This window comes from Limanda limanda, chromosome 16 (genome assembly GCF_963576545.1).
Source record: "Limanda limanda chromosome 16, fLimLim1.1, whole genome shotgun sequence".
In the NCBI taxonomy this organism is placed as follows: Eukaryota; Metazoa; Chordata; class Actinopteri; order Pleuronectiformes; family Pleuronectidae; genus Limanda; species Limanda limanda.
Window position 1 is genome coordinate 26,112,386 of NC_083651.1, and position 12,812 is coordinate 26,125,197.

Here is a 12,812-nt window from a genome sequence, read left to right on the forward strand (position 1 = left end):
ACACACACACACACACACGCACACACACACACACACACACACACACAACCATTTCTCCACTTATTAATTGAATATTCGGTCTGACCCGCTAGCGAATATGGGTCTGTCTGATTCTTGATGATTTCTTTTTCTTTTTCGTTATCAATTCGGAAACGTAGTTTAAATGTACATATCCGAATCCATACACACGTTCTCATGGGAGCAGCTCACATATTTTTCACATATTCTAATGCTGTGTGATGCGTCTGCAGATCTGTACACCTCTGTAGCTCTACCTGCCAAGATAAAGGCAACACCAGAGGATATGCGTTCCAAGGGCCAAATACTCCTCCATTTACGATTCTGCGGTGTAATACTTTTTTAGCACTACTAGGAGTAGGATTCCAGGAGAAAATAGACTCGTGAATTAATTTACTCATTTCCTTCAACCTTTTTAGATAGGTCTGAAATTGTTCCGACTTAATAATAGTTTGGCAACTTAAACTATAACGGTACAATTTCAGTCTGGTTACTAAATTTAAATTATAAATAATAATAATAATGTGAACTAATGTGTTTAACTAAGGCCTTAACTTTGCAGTATTCCTAATATTCCTGAAGAAATGATTTTTAACTGACACTGTGTGTGTGTGTGTGTGTGTGTGTGTGTTTGTGTGTGCGTTTGTGTGCGTGTATGTGTGTGTGTGCGTGCGTGTGTGTGTGTGTGTGTACTCAGTAGGGAGAAAATATGCGAGGAGGATGATGTATTTTTCTTTAAAGTTTATGAAAATGTCCAATAAATGCTTAACATAAAAATCTTTGGTTTTTGCGGAGACAGGTTCCAGGAATAGTGTTTCTGTTCGCTCTTGTCGCAGAAGAGGAGGTGAAGAAATGGAGCCACAGACATATCCTGCAGTGAAGAAAACCCTTTCCGTACCCCCCATCGTCATCATTAAATAAGATACTATGTATTTACAATGTACAGAGTGTGTGAAGGAGAGCGGTGAGGACCGGACTTCTCAGTCGGTGTCCTCCTTGTCCTCCTGTACGGTGGTGGTGGAATGGTTGTATAGTCCCTGCGCCATCAGCTGCAGCGCAAGCCCGTTCTTGAAGCCGCTGGCCTTTTTAATCTTGGCCCGCTTGTTCTGAAACCATATTTTGATTTGGGACTCGTTGAGGTTGAGCTCCTGGGCCAAAGATTGCCGACGTTGCTCCGTAATGTAGCGGTTCACCTGGAACTCCGTCTTCAGTCTCTGGAGCTGCTCGGCCGTGAAGGCCGTGCGCGGCCGCTTGTCCTCTTTGCCGATTTTCGACTTTTTCAGTTTCCGTGTCCTTGGGCCTGCAGTAAGGGCGAAAGGACAGGAGAGCGGAAATGAATATTCAACGCACATTGATAATTAGATATGAATAATGAAACAACCAATTCGTATTGTTTGCCCCATTGGCTTGTGTGTATGTCCTTGTAGGCCTTTTATGCACTGTAGGCCTATACAGAAAAATATTATATTTTATCCATTGTAACATTGTAATATAATTATGATTATTATTGGCATTATTATTATTATAAGTAGTAATAGTAGAAAATGAAATGATGAAATGAAACGTTGTACAGTGTGAATCAGTGCGCAGATAGAGACTGTGACCCAAGGCAGCTGAAGCCCTGCTCTATTTTATTTTTGTGGTACAGTCACGGAAATCAAAATGCTAACATTCACACACATTTAACGGGCTTGTTTATAAATAATAAAAATTTCGGACTCTTCATAATAATGAAACAAAGTTAAAGATAATCCAGACCGGAAGAGGTTTAATTAAAAAACACGCCATCGCTCAGACTTCTTCAGAGTAGTAAATTAACGTTTACATCTGGATTCTATGCAGCCTCTTTGTTAAGACTTCTGTTCTTAATGAACAAAGCAGGGAGAAAAATGTATAACAATTATTATTACGATATGATTTTCATCAGTAGCAATAGGCTGTAACAAAATATGATATTGTATATAATCACAATTGTCCTTATTCCTAAACGTTTTGCTTCTTTGCAAGTGTTTTATCATTATCTGCCTATAAAGGAGAGTCTCAAACCACAGCCTTCACTAAGGGGTAAAATCTGCCTTTAAACTTGAAAGGAATATGGAGTGAACAAAATGAACTCGTTAAGGTTCAGTGCGTGTCTATTCACAAAGCTATGTTTATATGTTGGTGAAATTAAAAGCTGGACCCAAATCAAGAAGACCTAGATTAATTCTCAATATTTCTGTTGCACGACATGGATCTTTACCTTTAATTCCATAGTCTTTTGTTCCGCTGTGCTTCACTGGCAGCGGCTCTGCTCCACCTCAGCCGCCTCTGGGAGAGGACAACAGAGGTGGAAAAGACAAGAGCCCATCTCCCAGCGATTACATGGGGGAAAGCCTTTATAGCAATAGAAAAGGTTTACCGTCGATTCGCACATCAAGACTCTGAAGCAAAACATGTGTCACACAAAAGCTCCGATGTCATCTGTACAAGCTTAATCCTAAAGGACCAATGCTGCCAGCTGTATGTTTAAAATTACCTACTGTGTTTACGAGATAGGTACGTGTCTCAAATAATTTATGTCAAGCTGCAGGGTCATGCCATGTCATTCACTCAGAAGTTGTTGTTTACAAGTTCTAACTTAAATTGTTATATACGGAAATCTGAGTTTATTTTACTTCACATCTATTGCACGTTTGTCCGTCCTGGGAGACGGACAATCCCTCACATGTGGCTCTCTCTGAGGTTTCTATGTTCATTCACCCTTTTAAACGGGTTTTTAGTAGTTTTTCCTTACTCTTGTTGAGGATTAAGGACAGAGGATGTCACACCTTGTTGACAAATTGTGATTTTTGAATATGGGCTATACAAATACAATTTGATTGATGACTTACTTGCAACGTAAAACACAAACATTTGCAGCAGCTAGTTTATATTTTTGTTATTTTGCAAATGCAATTAAAATAATTTGTGAGAAAACCCCAACAGAAAAGCTCTTATTATAGGTTATACAGCGCATGTGTTTTTTGACATGCTGTTCATTATTTACAATAATGTGTTACAGGTGTTTCATTGATTCCCCGTTGAGACGTGCAGTGGCTTGCTTGCGTCCAGGGTAAGCTCAAAACTAACTTAAAGTAAATTGTTATTCACATTTATTTTAGGTTATATTTTTCTCGTTGACGGGGGATTACATGCCGTCTATTATCTAATAGGTTTGATTAAATATTTTCTTTAGGAATCTTAATACTAGAGGATTCAGTAAAAACTGTAAGGAAGCAAAAGGTAGGTTAACTTTGAGCTGGCAACACAAATGAATGTGTTCACACATTTTCATTAAACGATGAATTATCACCGTCGTATTTGATCATAGGATTAAAATAAACGTTATTAAATTAATTCTGTGTGTATTAGAGAAGTTAAATAACATAACAAAAACATGTTGTGAAATGTGTTGTATGCAGTTTGTTCGCGTGTTTTTCGACAGAAAACTAAACATTTGAAGCTTGTGTATACCACACTGAAGTGAGATCAACGTGGTATTGTTACCCTTCCGTTTTCACAGGAACTGGACTGTCACGTTTGTTTTCTTCATTAAACTATTGCCTTACCAGATGAGGGCCTATCCGAGTACCGGGTGCAGTAGACCCAGGCAGGCCAGAGCAGCGGCTGAGTCTCAGGTGCGGGCGCCCCGGTTCCATTCAGCACCACAAGCGAGGAGGAGGTGTTCTCTATGTCCCCTCCGCCATTCCTCTCCTCGGCTTTCACACTGCTGTTCCCAGTGGAGGCGGCCGCGTCTCCTTCGTCACTGCCAATGTTCTTTTGGGGACTCACCAAAGAAGTCGAGGAGGTGGAAGACGAAGTGCTGTCAGTACTGCAGTTAGAGTCCTGACATGGTATGCTTGGTCTGCTGCGGTCCCGGCTGGAGGTGTGCGCCCTCTCCCGTGAGACAAAGCCGTGCTCCTTCCTACTGCCGAAGTCCGGTCGTAGAATGGTGTCGATGAAAAAGTTGGTTGTTCTGTGGGCCTGCTGGGCGACCTGCAGAGGCATTATGGGCGGCGAGGGCAGGCTTTGAGAAGGGGAGACGCATTCTCCATCGCTGCTATCCGTACTGTTCAGATCCCGCTGCTCCTCCATCGCTGCTTCTCTGGGGAACGTGGATTTTGTTTTCTCAGTCCTCTTTCACTCTGTGGAACTGTGCTTGTATCCAAAATGTTGCTACAAACACCATAACATACGAATTTTCTCCCCGATATGTTGCTGATAAGTGCAATTATTCGCAAATTGTAGACCTCCTCGGTGCTCGGGGTATTGTTTGTATTGTGCATTGCTCTCACACATCTACAGTGCTTCACCGCTTTATGACAGTCGAATCTTCACGAAGTCCTCATATCGCATCACCATGCAGGCATACTGGCACACACGCACTAACCGGAGAAGCATGTTTAATATCCAAAGTTGACTGGGCCAATCACCGACCGGGACACTTTTGGTCATGGGGTGACGACGTCCAATAATGTCATGCGTTTCTGAACATGGGAGATATTCGGAGCAGTGGGCAGGCTTGACGAAAAAAAAAAGATTATAACTGGCTCGCACCTTCAGCATTGTTGTTTTGTATCTGTTACAACCTTATACAGCTTAAAGAGAGGAGAACACACGCACACACACACACACACACACACACACACACACACACACACACACACACACACACACACACACACACACACGCACACACACACGCGCTAACGGCCTACAGCTGCATGAAAGCCTACATCACAAACCAGCTCCCATTTCTCATGTTCCATACAAACTCAGATGTACACCTGTATATTCATATGCGTTTTCTCAAAACGGGCACAACTGCAGTTTGATGCACAATCCACCTCTACCGTTTTATTCTCCACTGTCGGGCTGCGTGGTTTTCCCGGCCGATCTCTGAAAAAGCGCACTCTTATCTCTTCGCTTCCTAATAGAGGACTACCGGCGGATTATAGGTTTTAATTACTCCTTATTCACCACCTGGCTGCGGGAGAAAATATATTCAGAGCTTGTCACCGTCACTGCGCCAACACTTCATCACAATGAGCGAAAAGTGGACTGATGGAATAATATAATGCACAATAAAGGTGCATAAAGAAAAAATGCCCGTCCAGGAAAACAGAAACTGCACGAGAAGACAACTTCATTGGTGTAATTCATATTAAGGCCTTAAGTCATAACTGTTTTTTGGTGTATGTAAGACGACCCAAGAGCGGTTCTTACAGTTTTTCACAATTGTTAACACACGTTTTTCAAAACAATAACGGCTTTCTCAAAAATGCACACAGAAAACTCAAAACCTCACACACAAAATGCTAAACCTGACACTCCCTTTGCAAGATGGCTCTTTGCCATCAAATCTCTTCACTGTTCACAAAATAGAACTCGTGTTTTCATTTGGTACACACAGCCATATTTTCAAATGACACACACATACCATTTATTGAGTACACACAACTAAGCATTTGCTTGCACACTTCCAAGCATTTACAGCACACTGAAGTGCAAAATTGAAAACACAATCATCGAAATGGAACACACCATATGAATGACAATGATTCTGGAGAAAACTGTAAGAAGGAAGCGCTTTTTTCCTTTGTGGTAACCATGGCAAATATGTCACTACCACTTCACTGTGTGTACATTGTTGTTTGTAAAAATGCAGTACAGCATAAATAACACACACACACAGAGAGAGAGAGAGAGAGAAATATCCTTTCACTTTACTCTTCAATTTATATTTAAGAACAAGATTCAATGTGAAATCACCTGTGCTTTCACTACAAGATGTACATAAGAGGATAGCAGCGACAATGTCCTGTTTCATTTTCAAGTAATTTTACAATTGTAAAATAAACAAATCATACAAGCCAAAAAAAAACTCTGGATAAATGAATGTACCATAATTCTCCTAATGGCAATAATAGTAACACACTGCTATTGCACTTTTCAAAACAACAAGCAATTATTTAACTAAATTAACCCTTATTTATGCGATGTGACCCTCGAGAAGCTCTGATATTCTGCAATTACTAACACATGGCGAAACACTTGGGCTGAACAGATATATTGAGGCTGCTGATATGCTGATTGTCACTCAGCAGTATGTTTTAGGAAAAGTGTACTAAAAACTTTATTTAACTAAAATTGATTATCACGTAGGTACCCCACAGTACATTTCCACAACCTACACAAAGACCAAAGCAGCTCAATACTTGAATGAGCAAACAGTGAGGGAAAATTATATCAGGGTAGCATCTAGTGGTCAACAAGAGTAGCGCAACATGTGTGATGGCCACATCGACATCGATAGAATCTCATATCAAGCTATCCTCAAGTCTGGCCTGTATATATATGATTAATAATCAAGAAAACAAAAAAGGGAAACAGATCCAAATGTAGTTTGAGATACTGTGACTATGAAATAAGAATTTGCAATTTGATACAAAAATTGATTAAACTTTTAACTACAAAACCCACTCTGCCAAAGCTGTTCATAGAGTTAAATAAGCTTTTTGAGAATTTTTTGAAAGGTTCTATTTTTCATGATTATCACTGTCTTGTACATGTATCCGGTAGAAGCGCAACACATCCAATTACTAGTCCAATTACCTTCAATGCTAAAATCAATAGTGATCAAAAAGTTATTCCAAGTGTGGAAACACAATCTGGCAATTTGCAAAAAAAATTAACAACAGAAACAATAACATAGAGCCCCTTGGGATACAAACCCACAAAGCCTCCGAGTCATTGTTATTTAAATGGTTTTTACATGCAGTGTTGCATCCTGTTTTGTTTTAGTGTTTCGTGTTGATCCCTCTAAGTGGGCTGAGTCTATATAGGCAGGCCTTCTTCTTCAGTTCTCTATCCATCCTGCTGCAGCAACATCTGGTTGATACGAGGTATTTGGTTTTGATTTGAGTTTATTCTATTGTTATAGTTATTATACAGTAAACGTCTCTCCTGGTGTTATTAACATAACTATGTTCATTGTTTGAGTCAGCCTTAACATAAGTGGGGCTTTTCTGGGATACAAACTTAATCCTTAAGGCTCTTATATACTACTACGTGTCCGTTTCTCGGAGAGGTCTCAGCGGGGGGCAAAGAGTCTTTTTGATATTTACTTCTCCGACACAGTACGTCGGAAAAAATTCATCGCCAAACCCATAGGTGGCGCAACGGAAGACGAGCTCAGAGAAGCCTACCCCATTTCTGGGAAGAAGAAGTCCACGTGTCTCTGTTAACATGTTAGCCTGCCTCCCACACACTGAACCATGGCAACTAACAGAACTAAATAAAGTGACACCCAGCGGGTCAAAATGCTGATGTAATCGTTTCTTAGCGTAGCGGTTCCCCGGTCTTGTTTCCGAACTGTGTTGCTGATTCCACAGCTTGAATCTGCTTGAGGCTACATGTAGCTAGAAGCTACACGGACCTAGCTCCCCCCCAGCTTCCACACACAGTCAGCGGGGACTCCCGGCACTAACTGCTACCCAGTGTTTGCTTCTAACCTGACGGCATATAGAAACAGTGTCATGATAGAAGTGGAATTAAAGTCGTGACGGCGGGTTCTTGCACTGTTACTACCGCAGTTAGCATGGTGGCTAGCCTAGCCCGCTAGCCTAGCCTGCTAGCGCCGTTTTGAAAGCTCGTTCTAACCGTATGTGACCGTGCACACATGCCCTCAGTGCTCTAACGAGCCACCGTCAGCCGGACAACTCCGCTGGCTTAACACACACATCACATTAATCGTAGAATCCTAGTTGTGTTCGTGTTTATGGCTACAAGTAAACAGGAAGTTTGAGGTCCGGAAATACGGAAATTACGTCATACGGAAATTATGTCGTTCGCGGACCAATCACAGCCAAGAGCTGTCCGTGGGGTCTCCGAAATAAACATGTACAGTTAGAAAAATCAGACGTGTACGAAAAGCTCTCCGAGGCGCTCGGAGAGGGCGTTCCACGACGGATAGGGCGGTCTTATCTGTCCGTAATAGAAAAAACGGAGAGGCATAAATTGGCCTTTAGGTGTAGGAGGTCATCTATGTGTAGCTACATGAGGTAATTGTTGAACTTTGCAGTTGAGAAAGTTGGCGGTGCTGGAGAGAGCAGCATCACTTTATTATTTTGTGTGATAACCTCAGGCCTGCCTCTGGCATACCTTGGTGCATCACATAAAATATACAGGTAAAGTTAAACAGTAAATCTGCAGGTAGAAGGGAACTTGGTTACTTCCAGAGTAGGAGATTAGACATGTCAAAATACTGTTTTAGAAATAACATTTGACTGCCCATTACACCTTGAGAGCTCGGCCAGGGATGCCATCAGGTCTAGGTGCCTTGTATGTGTTAATCCGGTGGAGATCACTTAACCGAGCTCTCAAGGTGAGTGGAGATCAGCTGGCAGATGTCTTCACAGACACTTTCAACCTGCCACTCCTCCAGTCTGTAGTCCCCCGCATGTTTCCATCATTGTCCCTGTTCCCAAGAAAAACATAAACCCTCTGCTTGAACGATTACCGCCCAGTAGCACTCACCCCCTTCATCACCTCCTCCCTCCCTGACTCACTGGACCCACTTTAGTTTGCCTACAAGCCAAATAGGTCGACTGCAGGTGCCATCTCCCTCACCCTTCACACTGCCCCCTCCCACCTGTACCAGAGGGACAGATATGTGACAATGCAGTTCAGCATTCAATAACATCGTGGCCCTGAAGGTCGTCACCAAGCTCAGAGACCTTGGGCTCAACATCGCCCTCCGCGACTGGATCCTGAACTTTCTGAGTTCCTTTATTTCATTCGTTATTTCATTCGATATTCGTTATTTTATTCGATATTTTTTTGCTTGTAATATTCTGAGCATTGCTTGAAGAGAGCCTGTACCAGCGACTGCCAAATGTAATTGTTGTGCATATGACAATAAACTCTTTACTCTTGAATATTGAATCGTATGGCCTTTGTAAGGCCTGCTTTTTGTAAATTAGCTGTAGTTAAGATATTACAATTCAATTCAATTAAATTTGTATAGTGCCACATCACAATATACCTTATGTGAGGGCACTGAGACTGATGTGTAATGGAGAAAGGGCTGCACATAGATACAATGTATGAATTTGTGTTTGAATGGGTGAATGGCAAAAGCTATACTGTGAAGCGCTCTGAGTGGTCATAAAGACTACAATAGTGCTATGTAAATACTGACAAATTACCTTACAAAAAACAACACTGAATATAGATCAGGGCCTCTCTGTCACTGTGATCTAACCCTGAAAGTATTTCAACTCATTGAATCTTACTGTAAATTCCAGCAATGAATGAAGAGGCAAATATGTCAGAAGGGGGCACTATTTACATTTGTAAAATTCATTCACACCTGCCAACATTTTTCAGTTTGAATAATGGCATGAACATATGATTACGCGCTTTTCTAGTCTTGATGACAACTCCAAGTGCTTTACAGTACAGTTTTTACATTCACCCATTCAGACACACATTCATACAGTGCATCTATTAGCAGCACGTTGTTGTTCTATGAGGGGCAATTCGGGGTTCAGCATCTTTCCCAAGGACACTTCGGCATGCAGATCGGGAAGACTGGGGATCGAACTGCCGACCTTCAGGTTGTAGGACGACCGCTCTACCCCTCAGCCACAGCAATATATAAACTACTTAGTTTTTATTAATTTTGCTAGTTAGGGCCTAAGCACGACAGTGCAAGTACACCATTGAAACTGTGTTGATTGTTAGGTCCCGATCATGACAGTGCAAGGACCTATTGTTTTTTTCTAGAGTTTTGTTTTTAGGTCCCTAGAACGACCTATTTTATTTGTTAGGATTAATATTAGGGTCCAGAGCATGACAGTGCAAGGACCCTATTGAATCTGTGTTGATTATTAGGTTGTTGTTTTTTTCTGCTAAATGAATTGCCTTTTTTGAGGACTTATCATACTCGAAAACTCAACAAATTGTGCAAATTGGGTCAGGTCTTGGGAAAATGTGTATATTTAATGTGATTGGGAATGTGCGTCCATAAATGGCTTGCTAGCGCCCCCTACAAATATTTCAATGAGGGTCTTCCTGTACATTTACTTTCACTTAGACTTAAATCGGCACACCCTCTTGGAGCGATTTGATAGGTCAAACCGGAAGTCGGTTATTTTTTATTTAAGTGAACATTTTTGACCATTTACATGTGTCGTGATATGAACGATCTCCTCCTAGAGCTTTCATCAGATCAACTGTAAATTCAGTGAAGTTCATCTCAACTTCATGGAGATCAAAAGTTGTCAAAATTTTTACTTTACGTCACACGGTGGGACCTTGGGGTGGCGTCATATTTGTATGATTCGCCAAAAAATAGGAATTTACAACCCCAACTCAGAAAAAGTTTGGACGGTATGGAAAATGCAAAAAAAAAAAGGCATCAGTGATTTAAATTGACTTGTATTTTATTGGAGACAGTATGAACACAAGATATTGTATGTTTTGTCTGGTCAACTTCATTTTATTTGTAAATATACATCCATTCCTGCCAATTTAAGGCTAATAATCAGGTAGAATGAATAAAAAATTAAGTGATTAAATATAGGTGATGTCAACAGATGATTTTAATTATGATTAGGTTCAAAAGCAGCATCCAGGAAAAGTTCTATAGGAGCAAAGATGGGCCGAGGATCGCCTGTTTGTCAACAAATGTGTGAGAGAATTATGGAAATGTATAAAAACAGTGTTCCTCAACAAAGGATAGGAAGAGATTTGCATATTTCATCCTCTACGGCGCATGACATCATTAAAAGATTCAAGGGATCTGGAGGAAGTTAAGTGCATAAAGGGCAGCATAAAGAACAGCCTAAGCTGACTAACCGTGCTCTCCGATCCCTCAGACGACACTGCATCAGGAACCATCAATTATTTATAAGCAATATAACCACATGGGCTCAGGATTACTTTGGCAAACTTTTGGCAAACACTACAATACATAGTTACATCCACAAATGCCAGTTAAAACTCTACTTTGCCAAAAGGAAGCCTTATGTTAATCGTGTCTAGAAGCGCCGTCAACTTTTCTTGGCTCAAAGGCATCTGGGATGGACCATAAAACAATGGAAACGTGTATTGTGGTCAGACGAGTCAGTATTTTAGGCCTTTTTTTAGAAGAAATGGACGATTTGTACTCCAGACCAAAGATGAAAATGACCATCCAGACTGTTACCAGCAACAAGTCCAAAAGTCAGGGTCTTTCATGGTATGGGGTTGTATCAGTGCCCTTGTGAAAGGCAACTTATACTTCTGTGATGGCACCATTAATGCCAAAAAGTACATAGAGATTTTGGAGCAGCATCTACTGCCTTCAAGACGACATCTTTCCAGAGACATCCATGCATATTGCAAAAAGACAATGCAGAACCACATTACAAAGGCATGGCTGTGGAAGAAGAGGGTGGGGTGCTGGACTGTATGCAGTCCCAACTTGGCCACCAAAAAGAATATGTGGCACATTTTGAAACACAAAATGTGGCAACGGAGACCCTGTACTGTTGCACACCTTAAGACTTGTTTGCAGGAAGGATGGGAAATGTGTCATCACTTGGTGTCTTGAGTCCCTAAATGTCTTTAAGGTGTTGTAAAAAGTAATGACAACATTACAAAGTGGTAAATGCTTTACCGTCCAAACTTTTTTTGAAATATGTTGCAAGAATCAATTCATGAGGTCAAAGTTCAAATAATGTGCTTCTGTATTGTTTTGGTTGTAATACAGGTCTTAGATAATTTATAAATCCCTGTTCTCAGTTATGATTTTAAATGTAACCTACTGTCCCAACTTTTTCTGATTTGGAGTTGTATTATAAATCCTCTCTGCATTGTCCAATCAGCCTCAAACCCTTTTACACCATCACAGTCATGCCCTGAACTACGGTGGCCCTGAGAGCTCAACGAACAGCAACGTAAGAAAACACATGGAAGTTGACAAAACACAAGCAAAGTAAGAAAACATCTTCATCAATTTCACATCACATTACACATTACAGAAATGCGCAGCAAATACAAAAAGTGCGCAGCAAGTACAAAAAGTGTGCTGCAATACTCAAATGTGCAGCACCGCGCTGCAAATAGAGAAATGCACAGCAAATAGAGAAACGCGCAGCAAACAGAGAAGCACGCAGCAAATAGAGAAACGCGCAGCAAATAGAGAAACGCGCAGCAAATAGAGAAACGCGCAGTAAATAGAGAAACGCGCAGGCAAATAGAGAAACGCACAACAAATAGAGGAGAAACGACAACGGAAGTTTATAGGCAGAAAAGGTCTCTGGTTTGTCTCTGGTTCGACTCCACGGAGAAACAACAAAAAGACGAACCTGGATTGATCTGTCCAAAAATCTACGAGGATTCTCCCTACCCTGTCTAGTGCCCCTGAGGAAGGCACCTTACTCTCCTAACATCTGCTCCCCGGGCGCCGTACACGGCTGCCCACTGCTCTGTGTGTCTGGCACCTGATGGGTTAAAAGCAGAGGTTAAATTTCCCCTTGCATGAGTGTGCCTGTGCATGTCTGTGCATGTGTGTGGGATAATAAAATGTATCTTAATCTTAATCGTATCTTAGAGGTTCATCATACTTTATGGTCAGAATTTTGACTTCTCAGCAAACAGATAAGCCACAGTGACGGGCAAAGGTTGCTGCTTAATGATGTCCAATCAAGATGTTTGAGCTGTATTTACAAACATTCGTCACTAGAGGGCAGTGAAAGACCAAGGTTTTCCAAAGGGACAAAGCT

General features: G+C 41.2%; 1 protein-coding gene across 1 annotated transcript; it reads right to left on the reverse strand.

Annotated features, from left to right (window-relative positions):
• Window positions 1–998: 998 nt before the first annotated feature.
• LOC133022156 (homeobox protein engrailed-1-B-like) lies at window positions 999–4,134 on the reverse strand. Its single transcript, XM_061089185.1, has 2 exons — window positions 3,609–4,134; window positions 999–1,318 (listed from the first exon to the last, which is right to left on the reverse strand). Exons 1-2 carry the CDS (start codon window positions 4,132–4,134, stop codon window positions 999–1,001), a joined length of 846 nt encoding a protein of 281 aa, XP_060945168.1.
• Between the last annotated feature and the right edge of the window lie 8,678 nt (window positions 4,135–12,812).